The 18,941-nt window shown below is 37.9% G+C and overlaps 1 protein-coding gene across 1 annotated transcript; it reads right to left on the bottom strand.

Annotated features, from left to right (window-relative positions):
• Positions 1-15,131: 15,131 nt before the first annotated feature.
• LOC126704943 (uncharacterized) lies at positions 15,132-18,492 on the bottom strand. Its single transcript, XM_050403921.1, has 6 exons — positions 17,436-18,492; positions 17,181-17,278; positions 16,046-16,666; positions 15,647-15,829; positions 15,425-15,509; positions 15,132-15,313 (listed from the first exon to the last, which is right to left on the bottom strand). The coding sequence occupies exons 1-6, from the start codon at positions 18,490-18,492 to the stop codon at positions 15,132-15,134; spliced, it is 2,226 nt and encodes a 741-aa protein (XP_050259878.1).
• Between the last annotated feature and the right edge of the window lie 449 nt (positions 18,493-18,941).

The following is an 18,941-nucleotide window of genomic DNA, read 5'->3' as shown; positions in this document are numbered from 1 at the left end:
CAGTTACATAAAAAGAATGACGAGTTGAGTTCTCTTCTCTCCCAGGCAAAAGAAGATGCAGTTGCTGAGTTCAAGGCGTCCAAAGAATATACTGATCGTCTAGGTGAACACTACGCAATAGGCTTTGAAGATTTTAGAATGGATACTATGGAAAACTTCCCTGAAGTGGACTTTAGCTCCATCAAGCTTAACCTTGTTGCTGCAACTAGTTCTCTTCTTCAGGCCAACTTCGAGGATGTTAATGTGGAGGACGATGCTACCACTCAGCTGACCCAGGACGACCCCAACATTAATGCCCCCCCTGCTTAAATCTTTTGATTATCCTTTGTGTTTTCTTTTTCCTTTTGATTTTTGTTTGGTCCTTGGTTTTGGGACCTTTTTAATGTAACTAAAGTACACTAAGCTCGTCCATATTTTAGGATGAGCTATCAACACTTGGCTTTACTTTCGTAAGGGTGTTTGGACGTTGGTTGTCCGCCCTTAAACAATCTGAATGAATGTTATTTTTCTTTTATCATGATATGAACGAAAGCTTTATTTTTATAAACAATAGATTTCAAGCTCAGCTCGTCCATTGTTCATTTATATTTTTTATTTTGAATTTCACCAAGTGTAATTCATTTGTGAAATAATAATTATCAGCATTACTCGTCCTTGGACTTAGCTGGTTTTCACCTTTAATGAAGATAAGACACAACTTTTCACTCGTCCATAAATTGGACTGTTTTAGTAGGCATCTTAATCAATAAGTTAAATACTTGCTTATGCATTTCCTCATCCATGGGTTGGACATGCATTACGCTTTACCTCGTCCGTTATACTGACGAACATCCTTTGAACTTGTTGTGTTTTGCTCAAGGAAGCCAAGGTTTTACCTCGTCCTTTACTTGGACGAGCATGCCTTGCTTTGCTTTGCTTTGCCCTTAGGAAAGCTTATTGACGTTATATCTCCGCGTCCAGAGAATTTGCTCGTCTTGGGCTTTTCAGCCTTCTTATGAATTAATTTGAACGAAAAATAGCATAGAAACTAAGATTCACACAACATTATGTACATGTCATAAATATTGTTCACAAACGAGGCATATACTTAGAAGCAAATGCCTTCTAGGGGGTTTAACAAGTACAAACAAATCCATAACTTTGTTCATAACCACAACATAAATAATAAAGTAGTAGCATTATTAAACATAAGTAGAACATAAATAGACAAACAAGCTCCAAGCTCATCCATAGTAACACTCATCCAGGCTAGCACTTCTACTGATAGTACCTCCTCAGGTGCTCAACATTCCAAGGATGCTCCAATTTTCTCCCATCCAGGGCCTCCAAGTAGTAGGATCCTTGCCTTTTATAGTTGATAACTCTGTAGGGTCCTTTTCAATTAGGCCCCAGTTTCCCATGAGCCGGGTTCTTGGTTGCCAAAGAAACCTTTTTCAGGACAAGGTCTCCTATGTTGAATCGCCTCGGCTTCACCATTGCATCATACTGCCTAGCCATTAGGTTTTTATACCTTGCCGTCCTATGTTCTGCATCTGTCCTTACCTCATCTATTAGATCGAGGTTTAAACGGAGTTGCTTTTCGTTATTCTTATCTTGATACATCGTTACCCTGTGGTTGGCCATGTGCACTTCTGCAGGTATGACTGCTTCGCTTTCATAGGCTAGCTTGAAAGGAGTTTCCCCCGTAGGGGTTCTCACCGTCGTTCTATACGCCCATAGAACACCTGGTAACTCATCTTGCCATACTCCCCTTTGCCCCCTCAAGCTGAGTCTTGATGATTTTCAACAAGAATCGATTTGTAACTTCAGCCTGGCTGTTTGCTTGTGGATGGGCGGGCGATGAATAATGATTTTGAATTCCGAAGTGTTCACAAAAGTCCCTGAAAAGTGCATTATCAAATTGTCGTCTGTTGTCAGACATTAATACTCTAGGCACCCCAAACCTGCATACAATGTTCTTCCAGACGAAACTCTTGACATTTTGTTGCGTGATACTTGCTAAGGGTTCTGCCTCTACCCATTTGGTGAAATAATCAACACCTACCACCAGAAATTTCATCTGCCTCGTCCCAAGTGGAAAGGGACCCAAGATGTCTAGCCCCCATTGTGCAAAAGGCCATGGGGCCATCATCAGGGTGAGATATTCTGATGGTTGTCTAGGGACATTACTAAATCGTTGGCATTGATCACAGACCTTGACATATGCCTTGGGATCAGCTTGCATGTTTGGCCAGTAGTAACCTGCGCGGATGACTTTGTGGACAAGTGATCTGGCTCCTGAGTGGTTGCCACATGCTCCTTCATGAACTTCCCTCAATACATAGTTGGCCTCGTCCGGAGCTAAACACCTCAAATAAGGTTGTGAAAAACCCCTCTTGTATAGCACCTAGTTCATGAGGACGTATCTGGCTGATCTGACTCTAAGCTTCCTGGCCTCGTCTTTTCCTTTTGGAAGTTTTCCGTCCTTCAAGTATGATATTATTAGAGTTATCCAATTTTCTTCAGCCTCTATCTGATACAACTCTAGAAAGTCTATGCTGGGCAAGTATTGAATTTCATCAAACTCGTCCAGTCCTTCACTTGCTAAGGCTTCTTTTGCTAAAGTATCTGCCTCCATATTTTCTTCTCTTGGGATCTGAATGAAATCGGCTTCCTTAACTTCTTTACAAGGTGTACCACCTTATTAAGATACTTCTTCATTCGTTCTTCTTTGGCTTCACATGTCCCATTTACTTGGCCTATGACTAGCTAAGAGTCTCCGAGGACGAGTATCATTTCTGCTTCTACAGATTTAGCCAACTCTTATCCTTTAAGAAGGGCTTCATACTCAGCTTCATTATTGGTTGTTTCATACTGTAGACGAACCTTGTGCTTCAATTTATCTTCTTCTGGGGACAGCAAAACAACTCCTATTCCTCCTGCAAATTGTGTTGATGAGCCATCCACATGGACGATCCATTTCTTTCTATTCTCCACCTCGCTTAAGTCTTCATAACTTGGAGTGAACTCTGCAATGAAATCTACCAGGGTTTGAGCTTTTATTGCATGCCTTCGTTGATATCTGATATCAAATTCATTAAGCTCGACAGCCCATTGGATCAGTTGTCCTGCAACTTCTAGCTTGTTCATTGCTTTCTTGAGTGGATGGTCGGTCATGACATTGATGACATGAGCTTGAAAGTAATGCCTTAGCTTCCTGGAAGCCGTTATCAATGCAAAAGCCAACTTCTCTATTAGCGGATATTGTCCTTCCGCTCCCCTTAGTGCTCTGCTTGTATAGTACACGGGTTTTTGCATTCTTCCTTCCTCCCTTATCAATGCTGAACTAACGGCATGTGGGGTAACTGCTAAGTACAAATACAACTCCTCTCCCAACACGGATGGACTTAGTAGAGGAGCCATAGTGAGGTAGATTTTCAAGTCCTGGAAGGCTTTTTGACACTCGTCCGCCCATTCAAATGCCTTTTTAAGTACCTTAAAAAATGGCAAACATTTATCAGTAGCTTTAGAGACAAACCTGTTGAGGGCAGCAACTCATCCGGTAAGAAACTGGACTTCTTTGATATTCCGTGGAGGTTCCATGTTCAGTATCGCCTGGATCTTGTTTGGATTTGCTTCAATCCCCCTATGTGAAACCATGAACCCTAGGAATTTCCCGGATGACACCCGAAAGCAATTGCTAGGGTTCAACCTCATGTTATACTACCTGAGTGTGTTAAATGTTTCCTGCAGGTCGTCCAGATGCTTTCCCTCGTCCTGAATTTTCACCAGCATGTCATCTACGTAGACTTCTACATTCCACCCAATTTACGAACGAAACATGTGGTTAACCAGCCTCTAATATGTTGCCCCAACGTTCTTTAAACCGAAGGGCATCACCTTATAACAGAATAAGCCTTGGCTTATGACAAAAGATGTTTTTTCTTAATCTGTATTGTCCATCCTTATCTGATTGTATCCGAAGAAAGCATCCATAAAGCCAAGCAGCTTGTGTCCCGCAGTGGAATCTACCAACTGATCAATGCGAGGCAACGAATAGCTATCCTTAGGGCAAGCCTTATTCAGATCAGTGAAATCTACACACATTCTCCATTTACCATTTGCCTTTTTTACCATTACTACATTGGCCAGCCAGTCTGGATAATAAACTTCTCAAACGAACTTCGCTACGGTCAACTTCTGCACTTCTTCTTTGATAGCATTGTCTCTCTTAGGAGCAAACACCCTTTTCTTCTGTCGTACAGGCTTAAAGGAAGGATATACATTTAGACGGTGGGTAATGACACTAGGGTCTATACCCGATATGTCCTCATGACTCCAAGCAAATACATCAATACTTTTCCTCAAGAAACAGACAAGGTCCTTCTTAATTCTCTCTTCTAAATTTGCTCCAACCCTGGTGCACCTCTTAGGGTTTTTCTCGTCTAAAGAAATATCTTCCAACACTTCAATAGGCTCAACCACCATTCTCTTTTCTTCAATATTCATCGTCTAAACTTGCTCGTCCATGGCCAACATGGCCAGGTAGCATTCTTTTGCTGCCAACTAATCTCCCTGAACCTGTCCTATCCTATGCTCCGTTGGAAATTTGACTGACAGGTGGTAAGTAGACGTAACTGCTTTCCAACTATTTAAAGTTGGTCTTCCAGTTATGGCATTATAGGAGGATGAACAATCCACTACCAAGAAATTCAAGTCCCTAGCTACCTGTTGTGGGTATGCCCCCACCATGATAGGTAGTATGACAGTGCTTACAAGCTGCACCTTCATTCCACCGTATCCTACCAAGGGTGAGTTTACTGGACGAAGTTGGTCTCGTCCGAGCCTCATTTGCTAAAAGGTAGGGTAATATAAAATATCTGCTAAACTTCCGTTATCCACCAACACCCTTCTAGTTGTATAATCAGCAATTAGCAAAGTAGTAACAATGGCATCATCATGGGGGTGGTGAACTCTTTCAGTGTCCGAGTCCGTGAATGTGATTGCTTGCTCGTTTATGGTTGTCGTCCTTGGAGATTGTCCAGAGAGTTAAACATTCTGCACTACTTTTAGATACGTCTTCCTGGACTTGGACGATTGACTAGCTGAGCTTCCTCCTATAATAACTCTCATCTCTCCAAGCGAGGGGCACGACGACTCTTCTACCTTCCCTTTCAACTTCTCATCCTTATGCTCTCGTCCAAGGAAATTTCTCAACTTTCCTTGTTTTATAAGATTTTCAATTTACTATTTTAGGTCATAACATTCGTCTGTGTCATGCCCATGGTCTCTATGGAAGCGGCAATATTTGTTTCTATTGCGCTTATTGGGATCTCCCTTCATTTTCTCTGGCCATTTCAAGGAAGGATCGTCCTTGATTTGCATAAGGACCTACTCGAGAGGTATGTTTAGTTGCGTGTATTGTTGACTCTGTGCTGAAGGACCAACCCTCTTACCATCCCGGTCCTTTTTATCTTCCGTCCGTCCCTTTTTTGGACGAGGGACTTACTCGGAGTGGCGCATGGGGTTTGCTTCCATTCTTTCAGCTCTTTTCCTCTTCTTGGCTATGATCGCGTCTTCTACATTCATAAAGTTCTGGGCTGAATGGACGAGTTTAGTCATGGATTGGAGCTCCTTCCCATAAAGCTTGTGGATGAATAAATCAGAATTAACCCCATTATGAAAGGCCGCCAGTAGTAGCTTATCATCCACCTCGTCTACCATCAAGGCTTCCCTGTTAAAGCGAGTAATAAAGGACCGCAAGCTTTCATTCTCCTCCTGTTCTATGGTCAATAGGCTGGACGAAGAACGCTTGTGTCTCTGTCCCTTAATGAAGTTATTAACGAACAACTTGCTCAACTCTTCAAAAGAACTTACCGAATTCGGGAGTATTTTACTGAACCACACTCGTGCCGGACCTTTAAGGGTGGTAGGGAAGGCTCTACATATAATTTCATCAGGGACCCCCTGAAGGTGCATTGTAATCTTAAAAGTAGCAATGTGATCAAATGGGTCACGCGCTCCATCATATGAATCCAAGAAGGCATCTTGAATTTTGGAGGCAAGGGATGACCATTAATGGAAGCCGTGAAAGGGGAATTTGTACGGTGAACTAGATTCTCTACAAGATTTGTTCTTCTCATGTTCTCCCTCATCTCATCCATAACCTTCCTCATCTAGTCGATCTCTCTCTCTCCAAATGTGGCACTCTTCTTGATGTGGTGCCCCTTAATTGACTTTCAAGTACAACACTTCTTCCATCTCCATAGCTCTGGTCTTGTTCTTCCCCATATGTCTCATGTCGTTGCCTCCTAAGATGAATCTCCCTTGTCAATTCTTGGTTCTGGTGAGTTAACTCTGCCATAGTGGCTGCCTTGGATTGCACATGAATAGAGGATGGTTGCATGGCAAGTGCAGATTAACGATCGCAATGGGGATGGCTAGAAGCACCCCTACCTTCTTGATGGCCTAGGCTGGTAGCCCTCGATCTAGTCTGAACCATTATAGCCTTTTTTGTCAGTGAAAGAAATTGTAGAACTCAGATAAAATCTAACAAAAACTTTCCCCACAGATAGCGCCAACTAATGAACACAAGGAAATCAGTAAGGCTGAATGTTTCGAGCGTTGATCTGTGTTACTTGGAATATCTTGAAAAGATGAACACAATGTCAGAGGAGACTAGGGAAGACCGGTCAAGAATCCTCCGATGGTAAAGTTAGTATTCTTAGAATTCCAAGTTGTATGGAAAATAATGTCCGAATGCCTTACCTTCCCGTAAAAGAACTCTTATATAGTGCTTGTCAGAGGCAATTACCTCTCCTACCATTGTAGAGTTCGAAGGATTCAGAGTTAACTTCCCTAACCACCAAGGAAGTTTCATTTTTGGGGTCTGACTTCCATAACCGTTGATTGGGGGAGTGGTTTGTAGCTTGACAAGAAAATAGGAACAGCCATAACATGTTCAGGATGAGTGAAGCTCGTCCAACTAACGTTGTGGACGGTCAAGCTTACCTTGGACGAATAAGCCATATGTCACCCATCATTTCCTTGGGATGAGCCATATGGACGAGCTTAGGGGTTGGCATTTTTTTATAACACCATCAACTTGAATTGAAACTACAAATCCAGTATGAAATAATCATCAATCAAGGTGACTACACTAGGTTTTATGTTTTTTAGGAATTTTCATTAGATCCACGTGTGTGGAAGTGTCCCAAATGACTGTGTCCGACACGGGTATAACCACCCCAACTAAAGTGTCTATGCAATTTTGTTTCATAAAATTATTATTACATTAAACTTGTTTCCGACATGGGTATAACCACCCCAAAACCACCACTAAATGAGCATAAACCATTAAACCACCCCAAAAAACCAGATCTAGAAGAGAGAAAAAAGACTACCACCACCATCATAACATTCGGTGGTTCCTTTATTTTTTTCTCACATTTGATGGTTCCATTGTCACATTGGGTACTACTAACATCTTATTTTACCGTACTTTTCTCATATTCGGTGGTACTTTAATTTTTACTCACATTTAACAGTTTCATCGTCACATTGGGCAGTACCAACATCGCATGTGACCGTACTTTTGTCACATTCAATAGTTCCATTTTTTTCTCACATTTGATGGTTCCATTATCACATTAAGTAGTACCAACATTACATATGATATCATATTTAACTAAATATATATATATATATATATATAATTGCCCCACCCTCCCTTAAAAGTTACCATGACTTTGAGTTGAGTCGTAGTGTGCCTTTGTATTAGAACTCCTTTCCCTCTCCCTTCTCTCTCTCTCTCTCTCTCTCTCTCTCTCTCTCTCTCTCTCTCTCTCTCTCTCTCTCTCTCTCTCTCTCTCTATATATATATATATATATATATATATAAAGCATGCTATCATATTTAACAAAAGAATAAATTTAGCATGCTATTTTTTTTTAAATCTTCCTTTCTTTTTCCTTTTCCCTTAGAGTGTGCATGAGTCAAATTAGATGGTTTTTCAACTAAACCTGACCCAATCCAAGATTTAATATAAAATTTCAACTCAACCTAACTCACCAATACACGAAATCCAAATAAAAACGTTGGGTTGAGTTAAGTCGATAGATTGGACGTGCACTCCTTTCTTCTCAAATAAAATAAGAGAAATGTTAATAAACTATTTTTTTTTAAAGAATTTATAGGAAAAAAAAATGTAATTAATATTTTAACAATTTCTTTAATTTTTCATAAAAGTGAGGCTAACAGAACTTTAAAATAATTCAATTTTTAAAAATCCTATGCTACAAAGGAAAAACTCCAAATCCAAGAGAAGAAATGATTAGTCTTAAGTACATAAAACAAAAACCACACCACCTCAGTTTCTTATGCCCCACGCCTCTTCTTTAAAAATACTTTGTCCTTCACTCTTTCACCTTCTCATCACAACACTATAGCTCTCTCTCTCTCTCTCTCTCTCTCTCTCTCTCTCTCTCTCTCTCTCTCTCTCTATGCAAAAACAACAATGGTGTCGTCATCAACAAGAGTGGTGGTGAGTGACAAGGAGAACAAGAATGAGACCACGAAGAAGGTGACCCTAAAAAGCTAAGATAGCGAGTCCTTTGAGGTGGACAAGAGAGTGGCTATGGAGTCACAGACCATAAAGCACACAATCGAAGATGGCTGAGCCAACAATGAGATACCATTGCCAAACGTCTCGAGTGGCATTCTTTCACGGGTCATTGAGTACTGCAAGAAGCACAAAGAGGCTAGCAAGTTTAAGCCCTTTGTGACCTCTTACACTTCCAACAGTACCATTGACCTAAAAAGAAACAGAGTTTCTATGGTTTTCTTAGAGAGAATATTCTAGAGAGAAAACACCAAATGAAAATCTGTGTATTACATTGAATAGATTACAAGTATTGCTGCTTATATACAATCTAAATTAGCTAACTAATCATAACAGATTAGGCACCAAATACTCAACTCTAACAGAATTCCTTAGTGTCCAATAAAATAGCAAAATGTGGACTAACAGTGTAACTAACTAAACACTTAAAGCTATATACTAAACTACATACAGTTTAACAACTCTATTAATAAACTACAAGTCGTTTCTAAACTACATTACAATAAATGCAGCACTGATTCAGCCCTTAGCTTTTGTTGGTTTTTAGACCCCTTAAAACACAATTGGATTAACCTAGGTAATTAGCCAAGTTGTTACTTAGTCCAAATTCCAAATCTAGGTTATCACAATCAAACAATCATATCATGCAAAGCAGCGGAAAAATAAATAACACAACGATATGATAACCCAGGAAAACCAAACCGGTAAAAAACCTGGGGAGGATTTAACCTAACTATCCTCAAGGTAAAAAGCAAATCCACTAGAAAGAATCAAAGTTCATACAATAAGACTTACAAGCCCCCACACTCGACTTCTTATTGCTACCCACCAGTAGAACTTACTGACACGACCGCGTGCAAGCTTCGAATCCACGGACTCCTTCTTTCTTTAGCCTTTGCAAAACACAAACACCCCCGTTTGTGACTTTGAGATCCCACTCAAAGGTTTAGCAACACAAACTCTCCTGTTTGTGACTCCAAGACCACCCTTGAAGGTTTAGATCATCAGCACCTTTGATGACTAGAGAAGGCAGCAACTTCTACAATACCGGATCTTGAGATTCTTCAAGGAATAGCACCGGTAGAAGACATAAGAGAGATTTTTAAGAACAAAACCCTAAATACAAAAGAGGCACACTCTTTTCTCTCTAAAAAACCACATAAAAACGTGCTTAGGGTTTCCTTTATATACTGGGAGAAGTAGATTAAAAACCCTAATCCTAAATGGGCTTGAACTGCTGTTTGGGCTTAATTAAAATTCTGCAGATACGACTTTCGATCGATCGAGTCTGTCTTTCGATCAATCGAACCAAACAGATTATGAAATCTTCTTCCTGCAGCTTGTATGTTCTTGAATCTTGACTTGAATCACCTTGAGCATTGTCTAATAATACCTATAGACTTTAAGATCTATATCTAGATAAGTTTGTGTTCACGATTTGCCAATTGTTCTAAACATTTAGAACCTAACAAACTCCCCCTTTGGCAATTTGTGACAAAACTTTCATACAAAATGAAATGCTCAAATACAAGAACAACCCAATACAATAAAATGCCCAATTACATCACAAATCCCAATCTAAGACTCCTAACCTAGAAGTTGCAAGAAGAGGTAGAAGGTCTTGATCAGAATGCACCTGTCTTTCCTGAAACACTCAACAAACACATCACCGCATGTGTGGAAAGAAAGACATATAAATAATAATATGAAACAGAATATAAAAAACAAAAGTAAATTCTAACTCTCCCCCTAAGTTAGATACATCAAAAAGTTTTTATATTCTCCCCCTAAACAAAGCAAACAGGTCATCTATGTCTCTCCCTTTTTGTCATGTATTAACAAAGACTACCTAATCAGAAGGTAGACAGAAAACATACGCAACAGAGTAAGAGAAAATAGAGACAACTCCCCCTATGAAGAGCAACAACTCCCCCTAAGAACCACAAAGGTTAAAAAAAATTTCTCCCCCTATAAAAATAGGAAAAAACAAAACAAGTTTTGGGAAAAACAGTTTTGAGGAAAAATAAAGGGGTTGGGGATAAAGAAAAAGACACAAACCAAGTTTTAAAAAAACTAAGTTGAGGATACACATGAAGAAAAAATATTCTCTCTTTCAATAAAAGGCAAACATGGCACTATGTGACCCATAAACAGTTGCATGAATAGAGAAAATATTGGCACATTGATTATTCATCATATCTCTTAAGAAAATAATTTTCTACAATTCACACATAAAAATAGCATATACTAGAAAGTACATAACTCAAAAATTAATCAATCAATTTTTAAATCAAGTTGAGTACCTAATTTAGCAAAGTGTATGCATGTTATGTGTGAAAACAATGAGAGATATGACTGCAAAACTGCAAGATGGATACAGAAAACACTGCAATGCATGTGAATCCTAAACATAAATGATGCATGGAAAAATCAAATTTTTGAAAAAACAGAGTAATTTAATGCAGAAACTCCTCAAAGCACAATATTTCATGAATGAAATGCATGAGTATGAGATTAAAAGTTTTTAAAAAAAAAAAACACTTGAATTCAATCTAGATCTTCCAAAAACAAGTTTTTCAACCAATTGTCCTCAAAAACTCAAACATTAAGCACATTTTGCATCAAAATCAAGGAACTTTAATCTTAAATGGCCACAACAAGATCACACACAATATAATGTACCAAGTTTAGCAAAGAGTAACTTGTGTAGTGTGTGGAACTAGCAAAAGCTTGAAAAACATGTGAGGTGATATGCAAATAGAAATCAATCACAATTTCTACAAAATTCATCACATAGAATTTGAAAGAGACTATCACCAAATGAATTAAATCATATAACTCCCACATCTCCTAGAAAACAAGCTTGCAATCATGTAAGTTTCTTGAATTTATGCCTCATATATACACACCAATTTTAATTCATTCAGAAACTTATTAAAAGGCCAGGATAATGTACGCACCAATTTTAATTATGTGATTTTGGCATCAAGCCTAATAGTGCACACCAATTTTAGCATTTATAATCGAGGCTACACCTTATGTTTTTTTTGTGCATGTGCTATACTTTCTCGAGCACGAAATCTTATGATATGCACTAAGGTGTTCATGATTGGCTAGTGAATAGTGGTGAGATGGTTATTTATGCCTTTCTCTAAAGGTTCAAGTCCGACAGTCAAAGACATGTGACTTCAAGATCAAAACAAAGTGATCAAAACCATAAACATCTTTCCCACACAACATGCACTACAAAGTTTCAACTAGTAAAATGCAATAAGTAAGCTCATAAAAGCTAAACAAGGTACATAAACTTGTTATGTAAAGATAATATGGTCAATCCTTAATTATAAATCCAAGATGTGAAATACAAAACACAAAAATCTTTTTGGTTTTAAAAAATTTATGACCAAAAACAAAAAACACACATTATGCTAAATGAACAATGCAAATGCAATGCATAACAGTGCTTAACTAAGTTATAGAGGGTACACAAACAAGAAATATCAATTTCTTAATTAACCCATGAGTACATGTACAAACTAGTACATACTCACACAAAATTAGAAATATCTTAGCACTTATTTAACACATACTATTCAAGTTTCTCCACAATGTCAAGCATGTTTTAAATCAAGAGAGAAATATCATAACTCATGTAATCCTCAAGAAAAATAAAACTAGACACAAAATAAAATATTTTTTTCTTTTTTCAAATTTTTCAATGTTTTTGTATTTTTTTTTTAATAAAAAAAACTAAAAAACAAAACAACAAAAACAAAACATGTCCACAAAGAATTGAAAGAATTAAATCAGGGACAAGTCAGCAACACTCACCTTAGAGAATCTTTTCTCACCCATACAGCACAAGTCTTCGGCTTTGTAGGTGAAAATCCATGAGAAGCAGAGTGTATTTGAGGGATTGCACCAATCTTCTGAAAAAAACTGAAATCCTGCAAATTCCTTTCACAAGGCAACAAGCTCAAATTTTTCAAAAGAATATGAAACAATTTATTTAGACTTATGGTAGGAGAAATATCATCACATATCCTAGATTGAAACATAGAATGCTTAAATTTCAGTTTATGACAATTAGGACGAATGTGACCACGGACACCACAAAAATGGCAGACAAGAACAAATTTAGGAACATCAGTATTCCTAGTGGGGTTTCCGGTCACAGACTTTGGTTCTTGCCTCAACAAAGAACAATTTGGTCTAATATGACCAACAACACCACAAAGGTGACAGGTAGGCACAAAAATAGATTTATTATGCTCTCTAACAATAGGTTTAGACTTAGGTTTAGAAACTTCAGCGTCAACATCAGAACTTTTACCTTTGTCTAACCTAGCAAAATAAGCCTTTTCTTTATTATTCCTCTTGAAATGAGGGATATAAACTTTCTCAGTTTTAGGCTTAAGAGAAACAGAAACACTTCTATTATCAACAACAGACTTGGTACAAGTCAAATTTTCAATTTTAGCTTTAGATTCAACTAACTCTTGTTCCAAGCTTTTCATCTTGAGAGGAAATTTGATTTCTCAAAAATTCATTCTTTTTATTAGATTCATCTAATCTAATAACCAATTCCTCTTTTTCAAGATTAGCCAATTTTAACTCTTCCTTGAATTTCTTAGCAATTTTCATAGATTTCAATAATTCCTTACGAAGAGTTTCACAGGCATCAATAAAATCAACATAAGCATGAGTAGAAACATGATCAGAAAGACACTTCAAATTATCCATGACAACAGGGGTCAAGGATCAGCTCTTAGATCAAAAGATCTAAAACAAAAGAGCAACTTGCTCTGATACCACTTGTTGGTTTTTAGACCCCTTAAAACACAATTGGATTAACCTAGGTAATTAGTCAAGTTGTTAATTAGTCCAAATTCCAAATCTAGGTTATCACAATCAAACAATCATATCATGCAAAGCAACGGAAAAATAAATAACACAACAATATGATAACCCAGGAAAACCAAACCGGTAAAAAACCTGGGAAGGATTTAACCTAACTATCCTCAAGGTAAAAAGAAAATCCACTAGAAAGAATCGAAGTTCATACAATAAGACTTACAAGTCCCCACGCTCGACTTCTTATTGCTACCCACTAGTAGAACTTACTGACACAACCACGTGCAAGCTCCGAATCCACATACTCCTTCTTTCTTTGGCCTTTGCAAAACACAAACACCCCCGTTTGTGACTTTGAGATCCCACTCAAAGGTTTAGCAACACAAACTCTCATGTTTATGACTCCAAGACCACCCTTGAAGATTTAGATCATCAGCACCTTTGATGACTAGAGAAAGTAGCAACTTCTACAATACAGGATCTTGAGATTCTTCAAGGAATAGCACAGGTAAAAGACATAAGAGAGATTTTTAAAAACAAAACCCTAAATACAAAAGAGGCACACTCTTTTCTCTCTAATCCTAATCCTAAATGGGCTTGAACTGCTATTTGGGCTTAATTAAAATTCTGCAAATACGACTTTCGATCGATTGAGTCTGTCTTTCGATCAATCGAACCAGACAGATTATGAAATCTTCTTCCTGCAGCTTGTATGTTCTTGAATCTTGACTTGAATCACTTTGAGCATTGTCTAATAATACCTATAGACTCTAAGATCTATATCTAGACAAGTTTGTGTTCACGATTTGCCAATTGTTCTAAACTTTTAGAACCTAACAGCTTTCTTAGATTTTCTTTGAGTTGATGCTCTTTGAACTAATGCAGCAACATGATTCTTTACATCCCCCCTCAAATGAAGGGGAGGAAGGCCCATGAGTTTGAATGAAAGAGCATGAAACTGAGGAGAAGGTGTGCTCTTTGTAAACAAATCAGCCAATTGGTCCAAAGTAAAGATATATTTGATAATCATATCTCTATTCAAAACTTTCTCCTGAATAAAGTGGTAGTCAACTTCAATGTGTGTAGTTCTGGCATGAAAAATAGGATTAGAAGCTAAAGCAAGGGCTGAAACATTATCACACCACAAAATTGTAGGATGATACAAATAAATTCCTAAGTCTTTGAGAAGCATCCTCAACCAATATAACTCTGTAGTGGTGATAGCAAGGGACTTGTACTCAACCTCAATTGCTTCTTAGGAAACCAGGTAATGGGTGAATTTCCTAAACGTACAACCATTCCAGTAATAGACCTTCTAGCAATGGGATCCCCAGCCCAATCAGCATCACAATATGTTGAAAGATGAAGAGGACGAGACCTAAAATGAATGCCCAAGTGAAGAGTACCACTCAAATACCTCAAAATTCTTTTAGTAGCAATGAGATGATGCTAAGAAGGCTTACTCATGAACTGACATGCCTGTTGAACTGCAAATGACAAGTTTGGCCTAGTAAATGTTAAGTATTGCAAAGCCCATACAAGGCTTCTATATGTAATGGGTTTAGAGAGGAGAGGACTGGCAGAAGGAACATGAGAATGATTAGGAGCACAAGGATTAGAATAGGGCTTACTATCTAGCATATGAAACATAGACAATAAGTCCTTGGCATACTTAGACTAATGCACAAAAATTCCATCATCAATGTACTCAATTTGCAGGCCCAATAAGTAACTTATAAGACCCAATTCCTTGAGAGCAAAAGAGACACTAATCTGCTTGATAATCTCAGCAACAAAAGTAGCATGGTTGCCAGTAATTATAATGTTATCCACATATAGAAGCAAGTAAACGACATGGACTGAATGAATGAGAATAAACAAGTTACTATCTATACAAGAAGCCTGGGATCCCATGTGAAAAAGCTGAGTGGAAAAGTTGTCAAACCAAGCCATAGGAGCCTACTTAAGACCATAAACGGCCTTATGCAGCAAGCAAATATGATGAGGCTTAGAATGATCCTTATACCCAGGTGGTTGACTCATGTAAACCTTCTCCTGCAACACCCCATGAAGAAAAGCATTGGAAACATCCAATTGCCTTAAGGACCAACCAAAATGAACTGTTAAAGCTAGAATTATCCTTACAGTAGTAGGCTTGACCACTAGACTAAAAGTTTCAACATAGTCTAAACCATACTGCTGCAAGTACCCTTGGCAACAAGCCTAGCTTTAAATCTAGCAATACTCCCATCACTATTTCTCTTAACCTTGTACACCCACTTACATCCCACAACATTCTTATTTGGTGGTAAGGGAACCAAAGTCCAAGTATGTTGTTGTTGCAAACTGGTAAACTCAGAATCCATTGCTTCAACCTAATGAGGAAACTTAGCTGGTATAGAGTAAGATGGAGGCTTAGTACAATTATAATCAGCCTGAACAGCAAAAGCTTTAGGCTTGAAAATACCATTCTTGGACCTAGTAAGCATAGGACGTGAATTTGTGGACAAAGGTACAAGTTCTTGATTTGAACTAGTGGGATTTGAGATAAAACCAGAAATAGACTAAGTGGAACCAACAACAAGACTTACAATAGGATTAGAAACAAATAAAACAGATTGAACAAGAAGAGTATCATGAGAAAGAACAGGCATAGAAGAAGGATTAGAGTTAGACAGAGTAGAACTAGAGTGAGTGTTAGGACTAGAGTTAGATAGAACAAGAGTAAAACTGGGAATCAAGGAAGAAAGCCAGACATCAAAGGAAGGAGAAGGAGTAGCAAAAAATAAAATAGATGACTCAGAATTAGAAACTGGATAGATGGGAAATATAGATTCATCAAACACATAATGACGTGAAATGTAAATTCTACCTATGAGAGCATCCAAGCAGATATAACCCTTGGATTGTGGAGGATAACCAAGGAAGATGCACTGTCTAGACTTAGGATCAAATTTATGAGAATTGTAAGGCTTCAAGAAAGGGTAATAGGCACAACCAAAGGTTTTCAAGGCATGAAGAGGTGGTTTGTGATCATACAACTTTTCCCAAGGTGAGATAAAATTCAAAACAGAAGAAGGAACTCTATTAATAAGATAAATTGCAGTACTAAAGGCATATGACCAATAGGAAAGAGAAAGATTAGAGTGGTGAAGCATAGATAATCCACTCTCAACAATATGCCTATGTTTCCTCTTAGCAATACCATTTGGCTGAGGGGAATATGGACAAGAGAGTTAATGTTGAATCCCATGCTCCAAACAAAAGGACTTGAAATCGTTGTTAACAAACTCACCACCTCCATCAGACCTTAAGGTCTTGATTTTACCATTCAATTGAGTTTCAACAAAGGACTTGAAATGCAAGAATAACTTAAACACATTAGACTTATGTTTTAACAAAAACAACCAAGTAAAACAAGTAAAGTCATCAACAAAAATCACATAAAATCTTTGTTCAAGAACAAGAGTCACAGGAGCAAGGCCCCATACATCAGAATGTACTAATTGAAAATGATATTCAGTACTAGATACATGCTTTTGTAAAGGAAGTTTGTGCATTTTAGCACTTATACAAGAAGTATTCTTAGAACAGATATCACTAACAGTAGAAAGCTTGACAGAAGGATTGTTTGACATAGCAGAATTTAAAACATTTGTACAAGGGTGTCCAAGCCTATTGTGCCAAAGTCTGAGTAGACACTGTAGCAAAGCCACTAGGACTGACATGAGAAGAAGATGATGAAGGCAGAAAAGCAAAAGGAGGTATAGGATAGACTCCATCCTTACTCAGCCCTCGATAAAGGACCTTCCCTATAGGCAAATCTTGAATTGAGAATTGATTTGCATCAAAATAAAAAATAAAAATAAAAAATGCATTATTTTGAAGACAATTTGTGTATAGATAACAAGTTTGAAGCAATTTAAGGAACCCTATGTATATTATTTAGACAGAAGTTGTGAGAAAGAGTGATTAGCTTACCATTTCCAATGTGTGTTACTAGTAATTCTTGCCCATTGCTAGCTGTTATAGACTCACTAGTTGTAGGTTGCTGTCCAAGGGAAAGCTGAGACAAGTCTGGTATGATATGATCAAAAGCACCAGTGTCTATTAACCAATTTGGATTCCGATTTGCACTTGTAGTTGCAGCCATTAATCTTGCAGCCATGAAGGCAGGTTTAGCTAGAGCATGCCTACCTTGGTAAGTAAAATTCATGTGATGGTAGCAGACCAAAGCATAATGACCATTTTTACCACATATTTGACAAGCAACTTTCTGTCCCTGAGAAGAATTGGACTTGATCTGTGGAAAAGAAGTGAATTGATGATCACTGACTTGATTATTGCTATTGTGAAATTGACCATGACCTGAAAATTGATTGTTGTAACCACCAGAAAACTGATATTTATTGCCACCTCTGCCATTTCCACGACCTCTATTATTACCATTCTTGCCTCTACCTCTTGTAAAACCTTGATTAAAGTGATTGACTGCCATAGCCAAGGATGTAGAATCCCTGAAATCTGACCTTTTCTTGATTGATCTTTCTTCAGCATTTAAGAGTGTGTTCAATTCTTCAAGTGTGAGAACATCATTCCTAGTTCTGATTATAGAGCAAAATGCATCATACTCTGATGGTAAGGCTTTAAGAGCTAGATGAATTAGCTCTTCTTCATTAACATAGACTGCTACGGCTCCAAGCTTATCTCTGATTTCTTTAATTCTTTGGAAGAAAGAATCCATAGATTCTGAGCCCTTCTTGATGCTCATTAGCTCATTTCTCAAATTGAGAATGTGAGATCGTGACACTGATGCAAACCTTTTCTCAATAACTTTCCAAACTCCTCTTCCAGACTTTTGGCCTACAGTGAGAGCCAAGATTGATGGAGAGAGTGTTGAATTGAGGAAAGTGAACAAGGCCTGTTCACGACTCTTCCATTGAAAGAACTCTAAATTAGCTTCAGTTGTAAAGTTTCCTGAGCTATCCTTAAGGAAAGGATCTGGTGCATGATCATCATCATCAATGAAATTGATCATTGAATATGCTACCAAAATCACTTCGATTTGGTGTCTTCACACCATATAATTGTTGTAATCAAGCTTCACAGTAACCATACTTGCCATATTTGACAAGAGTAGCAAAGAAGGATTAACACCATGAGTAATTGAAGAACTCGAGGTTCATCCTATTGTTGTAGAAGATGGAGAACTAGCAAAAGAAGCCATTAATGAAGCTCTGATACCATGAAAAGAAATAGAGTTTCTATGGTTTTCTTAGAAAGAATATTCTAGGGAGAAAACACCAAATGAAAATTTGTGTATTGCATTGAATAGATTACAAGTATTGCTGCTTATATACAATATGAATTAGCTAACTAATCACAATAGATTTGCTCTTTTTAGGTTTAGATAGTTTTCCGTCTAGTGAGCCTGTTCATGTTGTTGCTCCCATAGGTGCCACCTTTCTTTGTCAGAGGGCTGCTCAC

Source organism: Quercus robur, chromosome 11 (assembly GCF_932294415.1).
Source record: "Quercus robur chromosome 11, dhQueRobu3.1, whole genome shotgun sequence".
Classification (NCBI taxonomy): domain Eukaryota; kingdom Viridiplantae; phylum Streptophyta; class Magnoliopsida; order Fagales; family Fagaceae; genus Quercus; species Quercus robur.
Note: the sequence above shows the minus strand (reverse complement) of the source record. Positions and strands in the feature narration are given on the sequence as shown.

Excerpts from the sequence above, each read along its gene's own strand:
- LOC126704943 (XM_050403921.1), bottom strand. The coding sequence starts at position 18,492 with ATGATCAATTTCATTGATGATGATGATCATGCACCAGATCCTTTCCTT. Across the intron at positions 15,510-15,646 it reads AGGGTACTTGCAGCAGTATG|GAGAAGGTTTACATGAGTCA; the intron begins GTTTAGACTATG and ends GGGGTGTTGCAG. Across the intron at positions 15,314-15,424 it reads GCTGCATAAGGCCGTTTATG|TCCATGTCGTTTACTTGCTT; the intron begins GTCTTAAGTAGG and ends TCATTCATTCAG.